At 42.2% G+C, this 24,158-nt stretch overlaps 2 protein-coding genes across 12 annotated transcripts in view; one reads left to right on the forward strand and one right to left on the reverse strand.

Moving 5' to 3' along the window:
• tdrd1 (tudor domain containing 1) overlaps window positions 1-2,304 on the reverse strand; it is a 66,533-nt gene extending 64,229 nt beyond the window's left edge. For all 9 annotated transcript variants that reach the window (XM_062975702.1, XM_016995067.2, XM_062975698.1 and 6 more), the window contains exon 1: window positions 2,035-2,304. Coding sequence is in view for 1 of the 9 variants with exons in the window: in XM_016995067.2 (XP_016850556.2) it covers window positions 2,035-2,086 (52 nt within the window). In the remaining 8 variants the exon portion in view is untranslated. The remainder of the gene's footprint in view (window positions 1-2,034) is intronic.
• Window positions 2,305-4,914: 2,610 nt separating this feature from the next.
• The window catches only part of ccdc186 (coiled-coil domain containing 186), a 57,478-nt gene continuing 38,234 nt past the window's right edge, over window positions 4,915-24,158 (forward strand). For 2 of the 3 annotated variants that reach the window (XM_008114726.3, XM_003223427.4), the window contains exon 1: window positions 4,916-5,210. The gene's annotated coding sequence lies outside the window, so the exon portion shown is untranslated. Of the gene's footprint in view, window positions 5,211-24,158 lie in introns of all 3 variants that reach the window. The other variant, XM_008114727.3, reaches the window with a different exon arrangement.

Below are 24,158 nucleotides of genomic sequence, written 5' to 3' on the forward strand. Positions count from 1 at the left end.
TTGCCTGTGTAGGTGTTTATTATTGTTGTTGTTGTTGTGGTCATGAAGGTTGGATAAGTTAGATGCTACTGTATTGTTTTTTGGAGGCCCAGTGTAGCACTGACTGGCCTCTCAGCCTCAGTGCCTGGCTGTTTCTTGCCTGTGATGGTGTTGATTCTCGTTGCTGTTGTTGTTGTCATTGTTATTATTGTAATTGTTTTTTTGGAGGCCAAGTGTGAATGTAGTGATTGGGGAGGTGGATGAGTTGTGTTGTCAAATTTTGTATTTGTTATAGTCACAATGCGTTGTTGTAAGTTTTGTGGGTCCGGATTGTGGTTTTGTGGTGTAGTTGTGTTGTTACAACCGGGAGAAAAGGCTTTTGTGTTGTGTTGTCAAGTTTTGTATTTCTGGGGCGTTTAGTTGTGTTGTTATAGTCACGATGCACTGTTGTGAGTTTTGTGGGTCCGGATTGTGGTTTTGTGGTGTGGTTGTGTTGTTACAATCGGGAGAGAATGCTTTTATGTTGTTGCCAAGTTTCATATTTCTGGGGCATTTAGTTGTCTTGTTATAGTCATGATGCGTTGTTGTGAGTTTTGTGGGTCCAGTGTGGGTGTGTGGTGTGGTTATGTTGTTACAACTGGGAGGCAAGGCTTTTGCATTGTTTTGCCAAGTTTTGTGTTTCTGGGGCGTTTAGTTGTGTTGTTTATAGTCATGATGCGTTGTTGTGAGTTTTGTGGGTCCGGATTGTGGTTTTGTGTTGTGGTTGTGTTCTTACAACTGGGAGGCAAGGCTTTTGCGTTGTGTTGTCAAATTTTGTATTTCTGGGGTGTTTAGTTGTGTGCCAAGTTTCGTATTTCTGGGGTGTTTAGTTGTGTGCCAAGTTTCGTATTTCTGGGGTGTTTAGTTGTGTTGTTATAGTCACGATGCGTTGTTGTGAGTTTTATGGGTCCGGATTGTGGTTTTGTAGTGTGGTTGTGTTGTTACAACCTGGAGGGAAGACTTTTGCGTTGTGTTGCCAAGTTTTGTATTTCTGGGGCGTTTAGTTGTGTTGTTATAGTCACAATGCGTTGTTGTGAGTTTTGTGGGTCCTGTGTGGTTTTGTGGTGTGGTTGTGTTGTTACAACTGGGAGGCAAGGCTTTTGCATTGTGTTGCCAAGTTTTGTATTTCTGGGGTGTTTAGTTGTGTTGTTATCGCATGATGCGTTGTTGTGAGTTTTGTGGGTCCGGATTGTGGTTTTGTGGTGTGGTTGTGTTGTTGTAACCTGGAGGCAAGCCTTTTGCATTGTGTTGCCAAATTTCGTATTTCTGGGATGTTTAGTTTTGTTGTTATAGTCACTGCGCAAACAACTTTATCATTTTATATATATAGATTGTAGATGCATATAATATTGATAATAATCTTATGTTATACAATATAATACTAATAGTAATACTATATAATAATATTAATTATATGTTATATATTACATATTATATAATAGTATAGTGGTATAGTTCAATATAGTAATATATAATGCTAATATTTTGTTATGCTAATAATATAATATATTGTATGTACATACAGCTACTCTGAGTCCCCTTCAGGGTGAGAAGGGTGGGATATAAACGTAGTAAATAAATGCATAGTAAATGCAGTAAATAAATAATTAATTTTAGACTTAGGCTCAGCCAAAGTCTGACATGACTTGAAGGCACACAACAACAACAATCCTAATTAACTTGACTATCTCATTGGCCAGTAGCAGGCCCACACTTTCCATTGAAATCCTAATAGGTTTATGTTGGTTAAAATTGTTTTCATTTTTAAATATTGTATTCTTTCGTTGTTGTTGTTGTTGCACTACAAATAAGACATGTGCAGTATGCATAGGAATTTGTTTGTATTTTTTTTCAAATGATAATTCAGCCCCTCAACAGTCTGAAGGATTGTGGACCGGCCCTCGGCTTAAAAAGTTTGGGGACCCCTGATCTAGCGTCTCCAGGGACCATAAGACGGAAGCACTGCCAATAAAATGGAGAAGCGCCGTTGTTTGTAACCCATGCCATGACATTTACCAGACTCCCGCAGAGGCCCTTCCGACCGACGAGGCCTGAGGTCCCCCTGCATCGAAGTAATCCCACACCAGGATTTATGGTCTCGCCTGAATCCCAACGGAGTCACTAGGAGAGAACTCCAGACAGCCGGGGTCCAGGCCGCCTCACAACCAGGGTCGGAACGCGAACTTAACGGCCGACGCTCGCGCTGCCCGTTCAAGAAACCGCCGCGTGGCCTTTTCTCTAATCGCGCCCGAACGTTGAGGTGACTGGAGCTCGTTCGCGCATGCGCAACCCCTTTTGTATGTACTGTATATGTATAGCATTGAGCGACCTCTAGTGGCTATCTCCCTTTATATCAGAGACTACAGCAGGCATGGGCAAACATGGGCCCTCCAGGTGTTTTGGACTTCAACACCCACAATTCCTAACAGCCTACCATATGAGATCTGAGAAGCTCAAATGTGCATTGCATGCGAGACCCTCAAGCCGTTCAGAGTAACTTTCAGATTCCATATAAGGACTCTGGGCTGTCTTTATTCTGATCTCTCAGTGTAGACCAGGCATGGGCAAACTCCTGCCCTCCAGGTGTTTTGGACTTCCACAATTTCTAACAGCTGATATTTGACATCACTTTAATTGTCATGTCTCAATGCTATGGAATCCCAGGAGTTTTAGTTTGGTGAGGAACTGCAGTCTGGCAGAGATAGCTACAAAATACAACTCCCAGGGTTGTTTTGTGTTTTCCGGGCAATATGGCCATGTTCCAGAAGTATTTTCTCCTGACGTTTCACCCACATCTATGACAGGCATCCTCAAAGGTTGTGAGGATGCCTGCCATAGATGTGGGTGAAACGTCAGGAGAGAATACTTCTGGAACATGGCCATATTGCCCAGAAAACATAAAACAACCCTGTGATCCCGGCCATGAAAGCCTTTGACAACACACAACTCCCAGGGTTCCATAGCATTGAGCCATGGCAATTAAAGTAATGTCAAGCGGCATTAAATCTACAATGTCGATGCACCTCTAAAGACTTAAAAATAGTAATTTTGTTATTTGTGTTTTTTCCACTTTTGTGGGGGTTCTACAGAAAACACAATTCGATACCACTTTAAATTCCAGGGCACAATGGTGTGGAATCATGGAAGTTGTAATTTTGTGAGACACCAGTAATCATTGACAGAGAAGGCTAAAATCCTGTAAAACTACAGCTCCCAGGATTCCATAGCATTGAGACATGTCAGTGTTGCCAAACCGCATTAATTCTACACTGTGTATGCATGTTCAGACTGCAGTAATTCTATTCAGTACAATAATTATTACTATAGCAGTGGTTCTCAGCCTGTGGGTCCCCAGATGTTTTGGCCTTCAACTCCCAAAAATCCTAACAGCTGGTAAACTGGCTGGGATTTCTAGGAGTTGTAGGCCAAAACACCTGGGGACCCACGGGTTGAGAACCACTCTTATTATAGCAACTCACTTCATTCTTTTCATGGCCCTTGGCCTATTCAGAGGTAAGTCTTCTTGTGTTCAACTAAGCCCCCAGACAGTCCTATATTCCAGAATATCAAGGCAGAAAATCCCACATTATCTGAGTGTAGACTTAGATAACCCAGTTCAAAGCAGATATTCTGGAATATAGGGCTGTGTGGAAAGGCCCTGGAATTACTCTCAAGTAAGTGGAGCAAAACTGCAGGCTGTATTTTCTCTACCAGTTTTCTCATAAGAATTACCCCTCCTGTAATCTGACTTGCCCTTTGTTCAGGATTCCAATACGTGTGATCTCCAAGGTGAAGTTCACTCCATTGTACTGCTTAGCTGCAAAGAATGGATTTTGACCAGCACTGGGTAATAAATAACAACATTGATTAATACCAGGGAAAGTCATTTCATTTTTTTACATCTACTGGAGAGAATGTGGCAAACGCTCCTTACAAAGCCAGGAGCAAAATCTAGGGTTTGCCAAAGTTGTTCAAACATAGATATATTTTTTGACCTGAAAAATTGGAGGGGTGGCCTCTAAGAGGCCTCCAGTGGTGCAGCATATTAAAGTGCCGAGATGCTGAACTTGCGGACCAAAAGGTCGTAGATTTGAATCCGGGGAGCAGAGTGAGCACTTGCTATTATTTATTTATTTATTAGCGACAATATATCCCACCCTTCTAACCCCAAAGGGGACTTAGGGCGGTTTACAAGTATATCTGCATACAATATATTATATTATATTATATGACTATATTGCAATATTATTAGTAATATTGAATGTAATATAAATATACAATTATAATAGTGAATTATAATTATTATTACATTGTATTACATCATAATATTAGCCCCAGCGTCTGCCAACCTAGCAGTTCGAAAACATACAAATGTGAGTAGATGAATAGGTGGGAAGGTAACAGCACTCCATGCAGTCATGCCGGCCACATGACCTTGGTGGTGTGTACAAACAGCGCTGATCTTTGGCTTGGAAATGGAGATGAGCATCAACCTCCAGAGTCGGGCACGACTGGACTTAATGTCAGGGGGAAACCTTTGTCTTTACCTTGAACCCCTAAACAGACCCCTTGGCTACCGGCTTGCGTGAGGGCCCTTCTACACAGCCATATAACCCAGAATATCAAGGCAGATAATCCACAGTATCTGCTTTGAACTGTGGCAGTGTCCACACTGCCATATAACCCAGTTCAAAGCAGATAATATGCGATTTTATTCAGCTGTGTGGAAGGGGCCTGAGAGAGAGAAAGAGAGAGAGACTTGACTGACAGGGCCTCCCTCTGCTGCCCTCCTGAATGGCCTGCCTTGGGGGCGGGCTGTGATATAAGCCCCGCCCCTCTTCCGGTGGCTCCTCCCCTTTGCGGCCGCTCTTGGCCCTAGCCACGCCCCCTCTGCCAGCTGAGGCGGCTCTGGATGGCGGTGGCGGCCATCTTGGTTGATGTGTCAGCTCCTTGTCCCTCACAGAAGCAGCGAGGACATCCGCTCCGCTCCCTTGCCGGCTCGTTTCCGTCAGGATTAAACATGGGGAGGAGGACCGCTCCCATCGCAACTGATACTCTAATTCCCAGCTTCCTGGCGAATTGGTAAGAGCCTCTCTGCGCTGTTTAGTATTCACGAACGGGGATTAGTATCGCTCCGTTGAGGGCGATGGACGTGGAAGCTGTTACTAGGCAGAAGAGACGAGGCTCTTCCTGTGAGTATTCCCTGCTCTTTATGCTTCTATTCCGGGTTTTAAATATCGTTTAGCTTTAATTAAATGGTTTACACCCCATTTCTCCTCTTACCATCATTTCGTGGTTCAGTCCATTGTGGTACTTATTCATTTCTATGTCCTTTAGTGCTTTCTCTCCTTCCCCCCTTTTTAGTTTATTTTGAAGCATTGTTTAGATGCTTGGATGCCTCACTTTAAGTGCTAGGGAAGCTCTGGTATTTATTTCGCAGTTTATTTCGAGCCATTCTTTTTCTGGAAAGATTCTTCGATTTTTCACTTCAAGATTTGCAGAAGCAGTGGTTTGTATGTGTTGTGGTTTATTCTGAGCATATCTTTCTTAAAATATTTTATTTATTTATCTCTCCATACGGAGAATCAAAGTGGCTCACAATCAAAAACATTACAACTTTAAATATACAAATATACAATAACAAAACAGTATATGGGTTGCTGTGAGTTTTTCCAGGCTGTATGGCCATGTTCCAGAAGCATTCTCTCCTGATGTTTTGCCCCATTTTATGGCAGGCATCCTTAGAGGTTGTGAGGTTTGTTGGAAACAAGGCAAGTTTATATATCTGTGGAATGTCCAGGGTGGGAGAAAGAACTCTTGTCTGTTGGTGGCAGGTGTGAATGTTTCAATTAGCCACCTTGATTAGCAATTTTCATGGCACCAACCTGGACACAGCATATTTCAGTAGAATCTCACTTATCCAAGATAAAAGGGCCGGCAGAACATTGGATAAGCAAAAATCTTGGATAAGGAGGAGGGATTAAGAAAAAAGCCTATTAAACATAAAATTACATTATGATTTTACAAATTAAGCACCAAAACATCATGTTTTACAAGAAATTGACAGAAAAAAGCAGTTCAATACACAGTAATGTTATGTAATAATTACTGTATTTACGAATTTAGCACCAAAATATTTACTACAAAAACAATGACTACTAAAAGGCATACTGTGTTGGATAATACAGAACCTTGGATAAGTGAAGCTTGGATAAGTGAGACTACTGTATTTGAGAACAAGGAAATGCTGGACTACTTCAACAACCACTATGTCAGACTACACAGAGAAGGTATTGAAATCCACAAGCATGTGGGCAATTTCAACAGAAAGGAGGAAACCATGAAAATGAATGCTTTCTGGCTACCATTATTAAAAAACTCTAAAATCAGGATAGTAAATAAAGAACAACACTCAGAAAAAAGGGGAATTCCAGACATGAAACAATCACGGCCAGCTAACACCTCCCAACAAAAGATTCCCTTCAGGCAGGAATCAGCCAGGCTTTGAAGCTGCAAGACTTTTCAGTGCAAATCAAGGTGATTTAATTGCAAGATTCACACTTGCCTCCTATGAAGCCCCCGGTGGCTCAGGGTTATATCCTTGTGCAGGCAGGACTGATGACTTGAAGGTTGGGTTGCTGACCTGAAGGTTGCCGGGTTCAAATCCAACCTGTGGAAAGCACGGATGAGCTCCTTCTATCAGCTCCAGCTTCATGCGGGGACATGAGGGAAGCCTCCCACAAGGATGCTAAAAACATCAAAACATCCGGGCGTCTCCTGGGCAATGTCTCTGCAGACGGTCAGTTCTCTCATACCAGAAGCGATTTGCAGTTTCTCAAGTCGCTCTTGACAAGCAAGAAAAAACACTTGCTTGCAACAAATAAAGAGTTCTTTCTCCCACCCTGGACCTTCCACAGATATATACCTAAACCTCACTTGCCTAGTTTCCAACAGATCTCACAACCTCTTAGGATGCCTGCGATAGATGTGGACAAAATGTCAGGAGAAAATGCTTCTGGAACATGGCCATACAGCGCGGAAAACTTACAGCAACCCCGTGATTCCGGCCATGAAAGCCTTTGACAACACATAAAACAGTATATCATTATATATTATTATATATTATCAGTAGTAATTATATTTAATATATTAGTACATTTCTATATTATATTATTATATTATATTATATTATTAGTATTATATTGTATTACATTATAATATTGTCAGTATTATATCTATATATAATAGATTATATTATTAGTATAGTACAATATTAGTATTATACAATACTCTATATTATACATTACTGTATCCTATGTTACTATTAAGATGCATAAATGTCTCACCTCAATAATTGGGGGAGCTGTGGTGTTTATTTTGCTATTTTTATAATAATTATTACTGTATTATTAAAATCAGAAAACAGTGACATAACATAAAAATACAATCATATGCCACGAGAGGTATAAAATTGGCAACTTATAATATTATAAAACCCCAGACATCCATAAAGTGACCAACACAAAACATAAATTAGACATTCAGGTTAAAAGCCTCAGTATTACCTACTCCTTTAGGCCGTACACAACGCCATTGCTAAAGGTCTGTTCTATGATTCACACATTGCATATCACAGGTAACTATCTACCTACTGTTCTTCTTCAGGAAAGGCCTGCTTCCAAAGGAAGATTTTAACTTGCTTCTGAAATGCAAGCAGGGAGAGGTCCGTTCTAATGTCTTTAAGGATGGAGTGCCAGAGCTGCAGGGCCATCACCAAGAAGGCCCTCTCTCTTGTTCCCATCAGTTGCACTTGTGATGATGGTGGGACTGAGAGTAGGGCCTCTCCTGATGAACTCAGGGCTAGTGTGGGCTCATAGGAGGAGATGCGGTCTGCTAAGTAGATTGGACTCATATAGCTTAGGACTTTATAGGCTAAAGCCAGCACCTTGAATTGCGCCCAGAAAGACAGTGCAGTTGTTTTAGGAGAGAGGTGGTTCTTTCCCCATACACAGCTCCCGTGAGCAGTGTGGCAACTGATTTTGGACCAGTTGAAGTTTTCAAACACTCTTCTGCATCAGCTGCACGTAGAGTGCGTTATAGTAGTCTAATCTGGATATGACTAAGGTGTGTACCACCATACCAGATCAGGCTTTTCAAGGTATGGACGCAGTTGGTGCACCAGCTTTAGCTGTGCAAAGGCCCTCCTGGCCTACTGCTGACACCTGGGCATCCAGGGTCAGCTCTAAGTCCATTATTCATATTATGTTTTTTGTGTTATTATTCTAATAATATATTTATTTGTATCTCACTTTTATATTTGTCATTGAGACACAAAACAGCTCACAACAATGGGAAAAAACACCAGTGCAATTTAAAACCTCCAACATATAAATAGTAAATAGGATTAAACATACACATTTGTTGGAAATCACTTAAAACATTAAAATTGTTAACAAGCCTTCCTTGCTTGTTCTTAACGATTTTATTCCTTAAAAGCCTCACTTCCAAGAACTGGATTAGCGGTACGGTTTTATTTTGCAGTTTATTTAGAGCAAATCTTTCTTACAAGATGGGTTGATACCTGACTTCCAAGAATCACAATACATTGGGACTCAATGGCTTTGTACCTGAGGCATGGGAGTTACTGCTTCTTTTAGGGGGTTATTGGGATTTTTTATTCAAAGAACCACAATAAGCTGTGGTGTACCTGTTTTACCAGGAAGTAAGCTAACAGAAACAAAGTGCCTTGCCCTGAAGGTCACACACCCAGCAATTGAGTATCTCCTGAATTCCTCTGTTGGATGCCTTTGTACAGGTGTCACGTTGTCACTGCAAATCTTGTTTGGCTGGTAGTAATATTGTATGTCACAACACCAGATTTTGTCAAGCAGTGAAACTGTTTTAAGTTTTTTTAACCTTTGTGACCTCAGGCGCTGCCATTCTCCCTAAGAGTTGTCACTAAGCAGATGTCAGAGTTGCTGCAGTAATTCCTTAAAATAATATTTTGATTGTTTGTTCCATCGATAATATTGATTAATATCTGCTTTACTGGTGGGAGTGTCCTGTAAGAGTTAAAAGAACATGTATATTTGGTACAGGAGCAGGCAAGCTAAAATATGTTATGTACTTGTGCATTCAAGTTGCCTGTTGACATGGCGACCCCATTAATTTCATAGGGCTTTCGTAGGACTTATTTACACTGTAGAACTGATTCATTTTGACACCACTTTAACTGCCATGGCTCATTACTATGGAATCATGGGAGTTTTAGTTTGATGAGGCACCTGCACTCTTTGGCAGAAATATGTAAAGACCTTGTAAAATTACAGCTTCCAGGATTCTATAGCATAAGTCATGGCAGTTGAAGTAGCATAAAACTGCATTACTTCTACAGCATCGATGCACAATTAGGTAAGGAATATTCAGAGATGGTTTTGCCAGTTCCTCTGAAATGTAACCTACAGCACCTATTTGTTGGCAGTCTCCTTCCAAAGTATTAACCAGGGCTGACCTGCTTACCTTCTGATATCAGATGGGGTCCAGTTCCTTTAGGGTCTTTGAGGTTAAATTCCTTACTGCGCAGCTTTGCAGTACTTTTTGTCTCTGCTACTGTGCAACTCTCATTTTGCACAATCTCTGCATTTCAGGAATTTTCTCAATGGAAAATGTTAATTACTGTTTGCACTGCATCAAGCACAGCTTCTAAACAGAGCTTAGAAAAGGCCCCCTACCCTTTTCTTTGTTTCTGCTCTTCTTTCTCCCATTAACAGTAAAGTAGACTTTAGATATTGTACAATTAGTGTTTTTCTGTATCATCTTTGCAAGATTTACCACTTGATTCTGTGCTGGTGTATAGGAATAAATCCTAAATTCAGTGGCATGTCCTGCAGGTAAGTAAGCATAGGATTTCAGCTTTTGTTATAGCCTTGGATTTTAAGCTATAAACAATGGTTTCTATGGCTCCTATATTTGAAAGCTTAAAGGTCTTGTTGTTTGTGAAAACCATTCAGGTTGTGTGGACAAAGTCACTTACATTATGGCCCAGGTCCAAGAAAGCAATTTGGTCACAAAACCATTTCCCAGTTTTCCCAGTTTCTTTTTGTGATATCTGTCTTAACTGATTTTTTGTCATTTTCCCTACAGTCTGAAATCTTACCATATTTAATCTGATAAGCCTTAGTAGTCTTCTCAGAATTAATAGGCAAAGAATTGCATGCTCCTTGGAATTTTGTTATGATATAGCACATTCAGTATTTAAAATGTCTTATTTATGGTGCCTTCCTTTATTTTTTGGACGATACTAGTTTTGTATGTTAAACATGTTGTTGATCAGGGATGCACAGTAACAGTGGTGTTTAGGTAAAGAGTTCTTTTGTTCTTGTCCAACTGTTTAGCATTTCATGTTTTGATCTGTGTACTTGTTAATTATTGAGAGGCATGTTAACAAAAGAATAATTATTTCAAGAGCTAAGGTGATGGCAGCTGGTATGAATATCTCTAAGCAAATTAATTTATTTGTTCTGAATAAAAAGAGATGTCAAAAGAGATGTGAATGGCAGCTAAGAATTTCAACTTTATAAGCAGGCATCATTTTTAACTTAAAGATATGTGTAAGAATTACTATTAAATAAACTAGCAGTATTTATAGATGAAAGCAAAGCTTTTATCTCAGAACGCTTGGCAAAGCAAGGCTCATTGAGGAGTCTTCTGGATGTGTTGCAAAATCTGTCGCTGTGTTTCAGTGCCCATTATGTGCTATATAATCCTGTAAGCTATGATTTGATGAGATATTAGCCCTCTTTGGGAGAGAACGCGAAATACCTTGTAAAACTACAACTTCTGTGATTCCATAGCATTGAGCCAGGGCAAATGATGTGAAACTGCATAGTATAGATGAACCCTCAGACTACCCAGTCAACTGTTGAAGATATTACTAGTATTGATAGCTGGGTTCATGAAGTCAAGGATCTTAGAGGAATTAGCAAGCATTGTCATTTCTCCTGCAAATACACAAGAGTCTATGACACAGAAATATATTGAACACATTAATGTCATGGTGACATCATTCACATGGGCCCAGTCAGCAAAAATCTGTTACCAAAAATAATGACAACAGTGCTCCTTTATACAAAAAGGACCTTGTACTGTAGATTCTGTCATAATGTAAGGCTTTCAATTCTTTGTAATTTACCTCTGTCAGATGTGGTTATTTCAATTTGTTGCAGCTATGAATATATGCTTACAATCAGTTTGACAGGTTAACTGAGCATTTTTACTTTTGTCTACATAATGTATCTCTCTGTCATGTCTAATACATTAAATTATTTCAGTGTGAAGAAACCATATTGAATTTGAAAGAAAGAGATTGGATGTAGCATTTGTGTTGTCGAAGGCTTTCATGGCCGGGATCACAGGGTTGTTGTATGTCTTTCGGATTGTGTGGCCATGTTCCAGAAGTATTTTATTTTGTCAGTGAACTCTATTTATACATGCTTATAATTTCTTTGGGATCTTGATTTATTGGGTGTTACCCTCTCACAGTTTTATAATCAAAGACGAAAAATATATTGGACTTCCATTTTGAGCTATAAAACTGTTGTTGACTTAAAGGAGCAGAGTTGATTGGAAATTAGCTGGATGGAAGCCCAGAAGTTTCTGATAATAGGCTTGTTTTGACATTTTCTTTTATTTGTTAGTTATATCCCAAGTTCCAGTTTAAAATGCCTGAGGGGGATAAAATAACATCCACAGTCAGTACTTTTAAAAAATGCTATACCACTGTCTAAAATTAGTTATCTATCTCTTAAGAGTGGTTTTAAAAATCACGACCAATTCAGATACCTTTATCAATAAATTAAGGCACTAGAACCTTTCCCACAATTTACCACAATATTCAGAAATAATTTATTTCTTTTGGGGGAAATTGTTTGATGCTTCTTACCCCTGTCTTGAAGGAAACAGAAGCCAATTCAAACACTAATTTGTTTCCTATATTCCCTCTCTGTTAGAAGGAGTTGAGCACAAGCTTAAAATTTTCAACTATCATAAAGGTTAAGCCTCTATAAAGCATGTCACTGTTACCCAGTCGTGAACTTATACATTGCTAGTGTGCTAATTACCACGACCATATATAACCATATACTAGCTGTGCCCTGCCACGCGTTGCTGTGGCCCATTGGAATTGCACTGAATAGCTCCAGTTTTTGGGGGTTTTTTAGGCCTGTGGAGGTTCGTGACGTGATATTTTGTGGTTTCAACCTTGAGGCGTGGATGATGGATTGTGGTGTGAAATTTCGAGGTTGGGGGGTGTTTAGTTTTGTTGTTTTGCTCGGTGCCAGGATTCCATCACTCTTTTATATATATAGATTGTATATACCAATAGTATATTCTTAAGTTCATAATTTTGTCACCCCGCAATAGGTGTAGGAGTCTATAAGGAGCTTCTAGATGAGGGTTTTATTTTGCAATCATAAACCTCTTTCCCATACTCTGACTTACATTCAAGGGCCTTGGGATGCCTATACGCAGATGTTTTCCATTTGTATATCTTACGCTTTCTTCAGTCTTTTTTCCCTTAACACAGAAAATCTGTATAGTAGAAAACAATTGAACTGGCTCTGCGACATCTTTTGATTCACAACATTAGGAGCTATCAAGAAGCTGTATTACAAAACAGAAGTGCAGCATGATGTGAAATATATTTTGTTCTAGGAATTTGTATTTAGTGTTGCTTCGCTGCAAACATGTTGAAGAAGCGGCAAGAAACCTTACAAAAGTGTAAAGTTGTGAGAAAGGACTAATAGTTTATCAACCAACTAGAGTTGTTGAGATGGCCATATTGGCTTTGACTTGATAACAATGCATGGGTTCATCAGAGTACATTGAGAGAATGCTACTTGTTCTAGCACCCTGATGTTTTCATGCAGTAGTTGGAAGTACATCTTGAACAAATATTCAACTCTTATAAAAGAGAGAAAGAGCAGCAGAATCCTCACTTAGGAAGTAATCTTGCCTGCCCTCAAAAGGCACTGAGACCTCCAAACACAAAAACTTCTTATTCCAGAACTGTGTGCAGACAGACTGTGGCTATGTAATGGATAAGAACATATACAATATTTTGTGTGTCCTTGGATCAGTTTATTTCAATTGATACTCCTATATTTCCAAGAATCATTACGGGCCAGAAAACACTTTGAAGGGTTCAGTTATGGTAGAAACTTCCAATTTCCTTGTGTTTGGAGGTCTCATGTGCCCTTTCCTCTGCAGTGTTGGATTTTATAGCCCCAATCAGTTCTCTGCGTGCAGTGTAAATGAGGCATCTGAAGATGATTCTTTCCACACTGTTACAACCATTTCAATTTAGCTCGTGCCAGCCAGATATTTGGCGGGCTTGTTAGCCTTGATTGTGCTATGGAGGTGTATGAAATGAATCATCTCCGTGTGCTGTCTTCCCCAGAACATTTGTGCTTCCCCCATCCCACCAAACATCTGTTTAGCATGCTGATGAGCTTTGAAGTTGGCAAAGGGACATAACCATGAATAAAAAAAGGAACATGTAAACAAGGGCAGGCTGCCTGAAAAATCTTTGGAATGGTTTCCCACACATATTACAATATTGACAAATACTGTCAAAAGACAATAGTTTATGTAGGGTTGCATGATGCAAAGTACCCAGAGTGGGTGCCCTTTCTAATGTTATTTTCAGTATAGGTGACTTCTGAGATTGGAAAGAACCGAGTTTTAATCCTGATGAGATATTGAACACAAGAGATATTGAGCAGTCCGAAGAGGGAGTTGCAATGTTTCTGAATTTCCTGGTTATGAAGTGTTATAAAAACTTCAAGTTTGGTATTGCCCTTTAATATCAAGTGCAGCTCAGAATGCCTCAGAATAAATTTCTTCACATGTCAGTTTCTAGTCAATAACAGGCATCCGGAATCTCTGGTCTCATAAATAGGAAAAAAATGTTGGACAACAGGGACTAAACTTCAGCATGAGGCAGTAATGCTGTGTAGCATGGAGCATAATGTTGCATTTGCCGGACTTCAGCCGATTCACTTCCATTTTCTCCTTACTGATACACAGTAACTCAACAACCTACACATTGCTCCTGATTGATAGGTTAAAGCCCTATTCACTCATAACACATAGGACAGACTAGTGTTTAAGCTTCTGTTGGCGAGAGATTCGTTGTTGTTGTTGTTGTTGTTGTGAGCCTTCATTTCTGACTTGTGGCAACTCTAAGTTGACTCTCTTGGCAAGATTTTATTTAGAGTGGCTTTGCCTTTGTTGTCCTCTGAGGCTTAGAGGGTATGTTTTGCCCAAAATAATCCAATGCAGTGGTTCTCAACCTGAGGTCCCCAGATGTTTTTGGCCTACAAATCCCAGAAATCCCAGCCAGTTTACCAGCTGTTAGGATTTCTGGAAGTTGAAGGCCAAAAACATCTGGGGACCCCAGGTTGAGAACTACTGATCTAGTGGGTTTTCATGAATGAGTGGCAGGAAAAAAAACTTACTGGTGAATAGTCTAGGAAGAATGTTCACTGCTTGCTCTACCCATGGCTGTTCCCCTTTTAGCGTTATTCTTTGTTATTTAGACATTGTTCTTGTGATCTCTTAATTGTGTATTTCTGATGGCAGCTCATTGAAAACCTTTGTATTTCTTTGTTTGAACAACTTCAGCAAACTCTAGATTTCTTTCCTGCATTTGTAAGAAGGAACATTTGCCACATTCTCCCCAGTAGATGTAAAATATAATATTGAAATGACTTTCCCTGGCATTGATCCATGTTGTTATTTATTACCCACTGCTGGTCAAAATCCATTCCTTTCACTTAAGTAGTACAACAGACTTCACCTTGGAGATCACACGTATTGGAATCCTGAACAAAAGGCAAGTCAGATTACATGAGTAAAAATTCTCATGAGAGAACTGATAGCGAACAGGCAGTCTTCTGTTTTACTGCCCAGTTGAGCACAGAGATTTGCCTTCTTGTTGGCTGCCCCGCGACTCTGGGACTCCCTGGTCAAGGAAACCAGAATGGCCCCCTTCCTGCTGTCCTTCTGGTAGTAGGCTAAAACCTTTTTATTCAGACAGCCTTTTAAAGATGAAGGTGTTTAAGATCTAGTCGGGGGTACTGTGATTTTTTAACCTTGAACATGTTTTTGATGGATTTTAACTGTGATTTTTTTTAGTGCTGTTTGTCTTTAATTCTGTTTTAATGTTTGTATATTTTAAATTGTACACTAATGCTTTTATATCAAGCCGCTTCGAGTCCCCTTGGGGAGATAAAGCGGGGAATAATAATAATAATGTATAGGGCCATACAAAGAAGTAAGTTCCAATAGTACAGTAGTCTCTCACTTATCCAACATAAACGGGCCGGCAGAATGTTGGATAAGCAAATATGTTGGATAATAAGGAGGCATTAAGGAAAAGCCTATTAAACATCAAATTAGGTTATGATTTTACAAATTAAACACCAAAACATCCTGTTATACAACAAATTGGACAGAAAAAGTAGTTCAATACGCAGTAATGCTATATAGTAATTTACGAATTTAGCACCAAATTATCATGATGTATTGAAAATATTGACTACAAAAATGTGTTGGATAATCCAGAACGTTGGATAAGCAAGTGTTGGATAAGTGAGACTCTACTGTACTTTGTTTTGGCAGGAAAACATCCCTCTCTTTACATCCTATGCTCAGTCTTCATTGGTCTGATTCTTCTCAGGGTCTGTTTTTTTTTTTTTTTCTTTTTACAGGGACATACACTCTTCGCTTTCTCCATTGATTTTATGAGGAGTTCTAATTTCTGTCCCTAGGGTCATTAGAAACAGCTTCTAGGAAAGAACCAGAAACTGACCTATACAGGCAATAAGAATGAAAGTAGAGTAACTCTCTACATGAACAGACTCTCCAAAAACAAACAGTTAATAGCCAAAACTTGTTTAATTATTTAAAAAGTTTTTACTTTCCAGTGAAACGAAAGAAAAGAAAACCCAACACACCTTCTGGGATAGCGATACATATTATGAAAGCAGTCATCAAGAAGGTTCTCTCACATACCGTATCTTCATCAAATATGTCTGTTAGGATAGTGGCACTGAAAGAACATCCTCATCCTAGGATCTTAAAATTCAAACCCCTCCAGTAGATTGAGTTAGTCATGGGGGTTCTGTGTACCAAGTTTGGTCCAGGTCCATCATTGGTGGAGGTCACAGTTTCTCTGGTTGTGGGTGAACTACAACTCCCAAAAAAGGAAGATCAGTTCCCCCCAAACCCTTCCGATATTCAAATTGTCAGGTATGTGTGCCAAGTATAGCCCAGATTCACCGGTGTTGGGGTTCACAGTGCTCTCTGGATGTAGGTGAACTACAACTCCCCCAAATCAAGGTGAATTTTCCCCAAAGACCTCCAGTATTTTTTTGCTGGTCATGGGGACTCTGTGTGCCAAGTTTGATCTAATTCCATTTTTGGTAGAGTTCAAAGTGCACATTGATTGCAGATAAACTAGAAATCCCACTATCTGCAACTCCAAAATGTCCAGGCCAATTCTCCTCAAAATCCACTGGTATTCAAATTTGGGCATATTGAGTATGCATGCCAAGTTTGGTCTAGATCCATCATTGTTTGGGTTCATTGTGTGTTCTGGATGTAGGTGAACTACAACTCCTATAAATCCCTTCAAAGACCTCCAGTATTTTTGTTGGCTATGGGGGTTCTGTGTGCCAAGTTAGTTCCAGGTCCATCATTGGTGGAGTTCAGAGTGCTCTTAAATTGCAGGTGAACTATACATCCCAGTACCTACAACTCCTATAAATCATGGTGAATTCTCCCCAAACCTATCTAGTATGTTCAGTTGCTGATCAATTCTTCAGTTTCCTGTGTGCCATAAAAAAGACTAGGAAGGGTCATGGGAGAAGCAATGGGTGGGGTCATTCAAATTCCACAACAATGAAGAGATTAAGAAACATTGTGGTGGAGGAAAAACAGAAAATCTAGGATGAAATTGTCCCCGAATGAAAGCCTTCACTTGGGTGGTGGGCAGTATAGTGTTTGTGGAGGATATTGGCGGGGCTCTTGGACATGTTTACAACTCTCACTATAACCTGCAATGTCATTGGAGGGAGGGCCATTGGGGTCTCCTGAGTAGTAGGAGCTATACCTGTTTGTGGAGGCAGGAACTTGTCTGTGGAAGTGGACACCCCAGCCACACACACATACGTATTTTCACTTTTATTGTGTGTATAGATGAGTCATTGTGCCTCTAGCCGGTGCCAAGTGTTTCATCTCAGAAGCTGAAGAATTATCTGAAAGCTTCATTACTTTTAAAAAATGCTACAGAAAAGATCCTCTGTTCACTAGCAGTAGGCAATTTTGAATTTCTGATACTTTCTCCCATCGCCTTTCATTGTGTTGTGTGGGAAAGGACAAGTGGGCATAGGGAATCTATAATTTTGTTTTCAGTCATTGTTCCGTCCCCCAGGACGATGGTTTGCCTTACCTATTGGTCGTTTGTTTGTTTTCCCTCCTTTACATTTTGTTTGAGCCTCTGGCTGCAAAAGCCTAGGAAAAGTGACTTGGAATCTGCAAGAGCTGGCTGCAGTTTTCTTTGCAGTGATTGGTCAAAGAATGCAACATCTTAGGACCGCCCTTTTTACCAGGGTCTAGTCTCCATTTTGGAGCTTCATTCTGGCTATAGTCTTCCAACGTGCTGGAGCTGTGCAAGGCTAACTGGGACAAATCATCCTCAAAACCAGGCCAATCTAAGCCTATCCAAATTAGATAAGTATTGAATTATATTGATCTGGAATAGGAAATCTAGTTAGAGGAGCAAAGTTATTCCATCGCTTCTAGAACTAATCTTTGCTGTAAAGATAGGGAAGGAAAGAGTTTCTCCTTCTAATATAGGCAGCGTGATTAGGGTATAGTGGTTTTATAATCACTTTTGCCTTCTGGAACCAGGGATAATTCTGCAACTAAAACCTATGGAAATTTGTTTCATTTTCTGCAACTTTAAGATCTGTGCCAGGTTTACAACCTTGTATGAATAAACATCCTTTTTTGAAGTTATCCAGACTCAGTCGTTCAATATCTATAGGACAGCTTATAGGGATTTGCAGTTCGCCCGGATAAAGGACAGCACGTTTCAGTTTTATAGTTTTTATTGTCCGGCGGACGGCACAGTTTTGAGGTAGATCAGCGGTTTTTCCGCTTGAGCTAGCTTGCACGGCTTATAGTTTTTTATAGTTTAGGAAGTTTAGTATAGGCCGCGGCTTTTCCGCCTGAGCTCAGTCTGCATACCTAAAGACTCTACCAGTGTCTGAGGCAGTGGAGCCCGCTCTCAGACCTGAAGGAGTCAAATAGTGGGGCTCTATTTCCTTGCTATTTGGCTCGCGTGTGCGCACGTGGCCCAGTGGCTTTCTGGGTTTGCACAGGCTGTGCAGTTCCCAGCAACGTCCAGGGCTCCCTCGGCGGTAGACCTCGAGCCGCGGAGCACCAGCGACAGTTCTTTGGCTGGCTCTGAGGCGTGAAGCCCACCAGAACCAGGCTAGAACCTGGACAGGCCTGGCAACGCTGCTGCGAGTTCGGCCGGAGCACTCGGCCGGCTTCGACCTGCCTCATTGTCCTGCGGTGGTGACCTGCCTCATCGTCCTGCGGTGGTGACCTGCATCATCGTCCTGCGGTGGTGACCTGCCTCATCGTCCTGCGGTGGTGACCTGCCTCATCGTCCTGCGGTGGTGACCTGCCTCATCGTCCTGCGGTGGTGACCTGCTTCATCGTCCTGCGGTGGTGACCTGTTTCATCGACCTGCGGTGGTGACCTCCCTTCACAGCGGGGAGGAGGCGTCTTTTCTCTCCTCCTTTCCAAAGCCAGCCTCGGTGCTCCTTCGGCGGCAGGCCTCGAGCCGCAGAGCACGAGGTGCTTGAAAATTTGGCGAAGTCGCCATTTTGGCAGTTTACGTCACTCGGGCAAGGGAGGTATCAAGTGGCAAGTTGCTGTCAGTTGGCATTTTGCAGCTTGCCCACTAAAATCTGGCGCCAAAGGTCACAATCTTTGTAAAGTATAGTTACTTAGTGATATATATTGCTATGGTTAAGTGTTGTGCATTGTATTATATATTGCATTTGCTTTTATTGTAAATTTACTTGCTGGTATGTTGTATTTGCTTTTGTTGTAAATTTACTTGCTATTAAGAATACATAATGTCTATGCAATTTCAAGATGATACAGATGGTATACCTCCTTCTGAGGCTGAAAGTAGGAATGAAAGGCCCCAAAGGATAAAGCACCCTTCAGCCAAGATGCTAGCCCATCTAATAGATGAAAAGGAGCTCCTCCATGTGAGGTTAGGTTCGGCATGGGAGCGAATTGTAACATTGATGGACAGAATTGAGAGCTTGGGTATTACAAGGGTGCCATCCATATTACAGACAGACCTTGAAGAGACCTTCGGTCTCTGGAGGGGTTTGGTGTCTAAGATAGTCCAGGTCCTCGAGCGCATTAACGCCAAGGATTCAGAGTTAGAAATAGTGTGTGTCTTAGCTGACACTAATGAGAAAGAAAATAAGGTGAGGGCAATTCTAGATGCCTTGGAATTTAGTTCTCCACCTGTTAATCTAAGGTCTGAGCCAAAAGGAAAGCAGTCTTCCTTATGCAGCCATGAGACCAATCTTTTAAAATCACCTGCTGTGGCACTTAGTCTTAAGTCCAACCGCTCTAGCCAGGTATCTAAACTAAGGGAGTGTGCATCATCTAAACATAGCCACTCTAGCAAGTCTTCTGCTGCTGGGAGTGCCATCTCTTCCTTAGCTGCCTTGCACATTAAGGAGGCTGCACGTCTGGAGCTAAAGAGCAAGGTAGCGGGGGCGGAGGCTGATGCTAAGGCAGCTGATCTCACCCTTCCCTTTAAAGAAGAAGAGCAACGACTGCAAAGCAAAATGCAAATAGAACAGGCCCAAAGGCAATGTGAAATAGAAATGCTTAGAATAAAGATGGATGCCGCAGCCAAAAGGGTAAGGGCTGAGACTTTGGCCAAGGCCCTAATTGAGCCACTCACAGAAGAAAATGTAAGTCAGTTGCCGAAGCAGGACCCTTCTTCCAAGGTGCTTGTGCATCTTAATAGCTTAAACAGCCAGTTTTCGGATGAGGAACAGGAAGACTTCTCTCCTTACCCAGAGCAGGGCCCCAAAGTCACTTTTGAGTTTCCTGCAGAGCAGAGCGTCATAGCGGGGAGCTCACCCTTGCCCGAGCTACCTGTGCCTCCTGCTAAATCCCTAGGTCAGTCAATCAGGGCCTCAAGGCCAAGTGCTAGTTGGCCCTTACAGACAGCTGCACAGGGAGCCACCGATTCGTCAGTGGTCGATGTCATCCCTCCAAGAGGCCAAAGGTTGACGCAAGGTGCACGGTGGGAGTCCACTCCACAACAGCAAACTCCTCAATTGTTCCCTTCGACGCCAGAGTCCCAGCTTGTCTCCATCATCAGAAGCCCCAGAAGAGATCTTAAGGACAAGGGTGTCGAAAAGTTTTCGGACAAGCCTGAGGAATTTCTTCTCTGGAAGGCCACCTTCCAGAGAGCAATCAGAGACTTAAAGTTATTGCCTGAGGAAGAACTGACTCTTCTGGCTGCATGGTTGGGCCCAGCCTCATCCTCACAAGTTAAGAAGATCTACGCAGCCCACGTAGCCGATCCCGACAAAGCCCTGGAAAAGGCCTGGGCCAGGTTGCAGCAGAGGTATGGGGCCAGCACAGAGATTGAAGCATCTCTTATGGACAAGCTCCAAAGGTTCCCAGCTTTGAAACTCAAAGACTTCAAACTCTTGTGGGACCTCAGCGATCTCCTTACGGAATTAGAGTCGGCCAAGGAGAATCCAGAACTGCCCGGTTTGAAGTGCCTCGATCAGCACCTGTCCCAGAGGCAGATCTTGACCAAGCTGCCCTTCACTTTGCAAGAACGCTGGGGACAGGAGGTCTTCAACTACAAGGAGGCCCACTCCCAGGCATACCCTCCATTTTCTCATTTGGTCCAGTTCATCACCAGGGCGGCCAGAGAAAGGAATGATCCGCAGACGGGCCTCCCCACCTTATACCAAGGGACCCAGCCAGAGAAGGCACCTAAAGTGGAGAAAAAACCATCCAGAGAGGCCAAAAGACCGGTTAGTGTTAAGGCTGTTGAAACTCAGCACAGGGCCAACGAATCCAAGTCAGAGGTGAAGGAGGTGCTCTGCCCCATTCACCAAAAGCCTCACAGTTTGGCCAACTGCCGGGAATTTGGCAAGAAGCCTTATAAAGAAAGACAACAGATTGTACAGAAGCTGGGCATATGTTTTAGGTGCTGTGGAGCAACTCCTCACTTTGCATCCAACTGCAAAGAGGACGTCAAATGCGCAAGGTGTAACAGCCTTAAGCATTGCACCGCGATGCACAACTCTGACGCTGTCTCCCGCGCCAAAGGGGACACGTCTTCCAAAGAAGGGTCATCTACTGAAGCCACCAACATGCAGACCGCGTCACGGATGCAGGAGGATGCTCCATCGGTCGCCTGTACTGAACTATGCTCTGACGTGCACCAGTTCAGAGTCTGCCATCCCATCTGCCTAGCAGATGTATATCCAGCCAGAAGACCTTGGCTTAAAAAGAGACTTTACGTGGCTTTGGATTCACAAAGCGACGCCTCCCTGGCGACTCCAGAGTTTTTCCAACTGTTTGACATAAAAACCCAGACGGTCGACTACACCATGTCCACCTGTGTAGGGAAGAAGAAGTTGCAGGGTCGCATAGCATCCGGCTTTGTTGTCTCCTCTTGTGACCAGAAGAGACTGTTCGAGTTACCAGACCTCATTGAGTGTTCCTCTATTCCCCGGAACAAAAGGCAGATTGTAACTAGAGAAGTCGTGGAGGCTCATCCACACTTGCGAAGGCTGAAGAACGCCTTACCTGCTTTCCGTCCAGATGTGGACATTGCCCTTCTGCTTGGTGCGGACTGTCCGAACTTGTTCTATGTGAACGACCAAGTTAAGGGACCTCCAGGGGCGCCCATTGCTCAGCTGCTACCACTAGGCTGGACAGTTACAGGCCCAGTGTGCATAAATAGGATGCACCCTCCATCGTCGGTGGACACTCGTCAAGCGCATGTGCTTCAAGGTAGTCGCCCCACACTAATGCATAGCTGTTTGAGTCATATCTCGGTCTATTGTCAGGGGATAACACCAGAGTATTCTTCCATCTTTGAAGTCTCCGAAAGGGATGAAACTACAGCGCTTTCCAAAGATGAACAGAGGTTTTTAGAGATCATGAACTCTCAAGTTTCCCGGAGTCCAGAGGGAAGTTGGATAGCCCCTCTGCCTTTTAAAGCAGAAAAACCCACTTTGCCAAACAACAGGCATGTGGCAGAAAATAGACTCTGGTCACTGAAGAAGAAGATGCAGAAAGACCCCAAGGTAAAAGAGCAAATCGTTGGCTTTATGGAAGACATGTTCCAAAGTAACTACGCCGAAGTCAATTTTCCATCAGCCTTTTCTCCCACCGATAATACAGAATTGCCCGAGTCCGTTCCAGAGGTGAAAGTTTGCAAGATGACCACAGAAATCAAGATGGGCCAAAGATCTTGCCTGGAACCACACCGTTTTGAATGTTTTTCGGAGTGGCACAGTCTTCTTAGAGCAGTTGCTAGGCTTATACATCGTTTAGCTTGCAAAGATAGTGAGCCTTTACAGGTCCAGGATATGATAAAGGCTAAGAGCGTCATATTCAAGTCAGTACAGAGATCTGCTTTCAAGCAGGAAATAGCTAGGCTAGAGCAAGGGCTCAACATCCCTAATCAAAGTCTTCTAAATGAGTTAAACCCATTTCTAGACAAGGAGGGTATTTTGAGAGTTGGAGGAAGGTTAGCCAAAGCTAAACTCAAGGCGTGCATAAAAAACCCCATCATCATACCCCCTAATAGTCACACTGCATTGCTGCTCGTTCGGCATCACCATGAAAGGATCCATCATCAGGGTAGAACTCTAACTGAGGCAGCCCTTAGAAATGAAGGTCTGTGGGTAGTTAATGCCAAAAGGTTGGTCAACAGTTGTATTTTCAAATGTGTTAAATGCAGGCGCCTTAGGGGAAACTGTCAAAGTCAGTTGATGGCAGAACTACCTCAGGATAGGACTTTGACAGACCCACCCTTTTCCCATGTGGGAATCGATGTGTTTGGTCCTTGGGAGGTTGTCACTAGGAAAACCAGGGGTGGTGTTGTAAATAACAAGAGGTGGGCAGTTTTGTTTACTTGTTTAGTAATACGAGCTGTCCATATAGAAGTCATAGAAGGGATGGACACTTCATCATTTTTAAACGCATTAAAAAGGTTCATAGCCCTCAGAGGGCCAATTAAGTCAATTCGGTCGGACTGTGGCACCAATTTTGTAGGTGCGACCAAAGAACTCAATTGTGTGTCTAGGTTTGGGAGAGACCCAAAGGTTCAGAACTTTACGAATACTGAACAAATTATGTGGACTTTCAATGTTCCTCACGCCTCCCATATGGGTGGTGTTTGGGAGAGGATGATTGGTATTAGTCGCAAAATCCTTAATGCCATGTTTTTGAGTCATAGGTCATTGACGCATGATGTTTTGGTGACACTTATGGCGGAAGTTACCGCAATTATCAACAACCGGCCGCTGGTTCCCCTTACCAGTGACCCTGAGAACTTACAACCACTGACTCCTGCACTTATTTTGACACAAAAGGTGCCAGGATGGAAGGACGTCATGTTGCCAGTTCCGGACGGAACTCACCGTGCCCTGTGGAAACAGGTGCAGTCCTTGGCCAACCACTTTTGGAAAAGGTGGAAAGCTGAGTACTTAAGCCAGCTTCAAGCTAGAAGAATCTGGCAAAGCCCACAGGACAACATTGAGGTTAACAACGTTGTGTTGTTAAAGGACAAAGACTTGCCCCGCCATGCGTGGCCCATGGGCATTGTATTAAAGACCTTTCCTTGCCCGGACGGTAAGGTCAGGAAAGTTCAATTAAAGACTTGCAACAGAGGCAAAGTGTCCATTTTGGACAGACCAATTAGTGACCTCGTGTTGCTTACTGGAGATGTTTAAAGTTCTAGTGTTTGTATTGTTGTGTATACAAAGGTGTTT

Source organism: Anolis carolinensis, chromosome 3 (genome assembly GCF_035594765.1).
Source record: "Anolis carolinensis isolate JA03-04 chromosome 3, rAnoCar3.1.pri, whole genome shotgun sequence".
NCBI classification, from domain to species: Eukaryota; Metazoa; Chordata; class Lepidosauria; order Squamata; family Dactyloidae; genus Anolis; species Anolis carolinensis.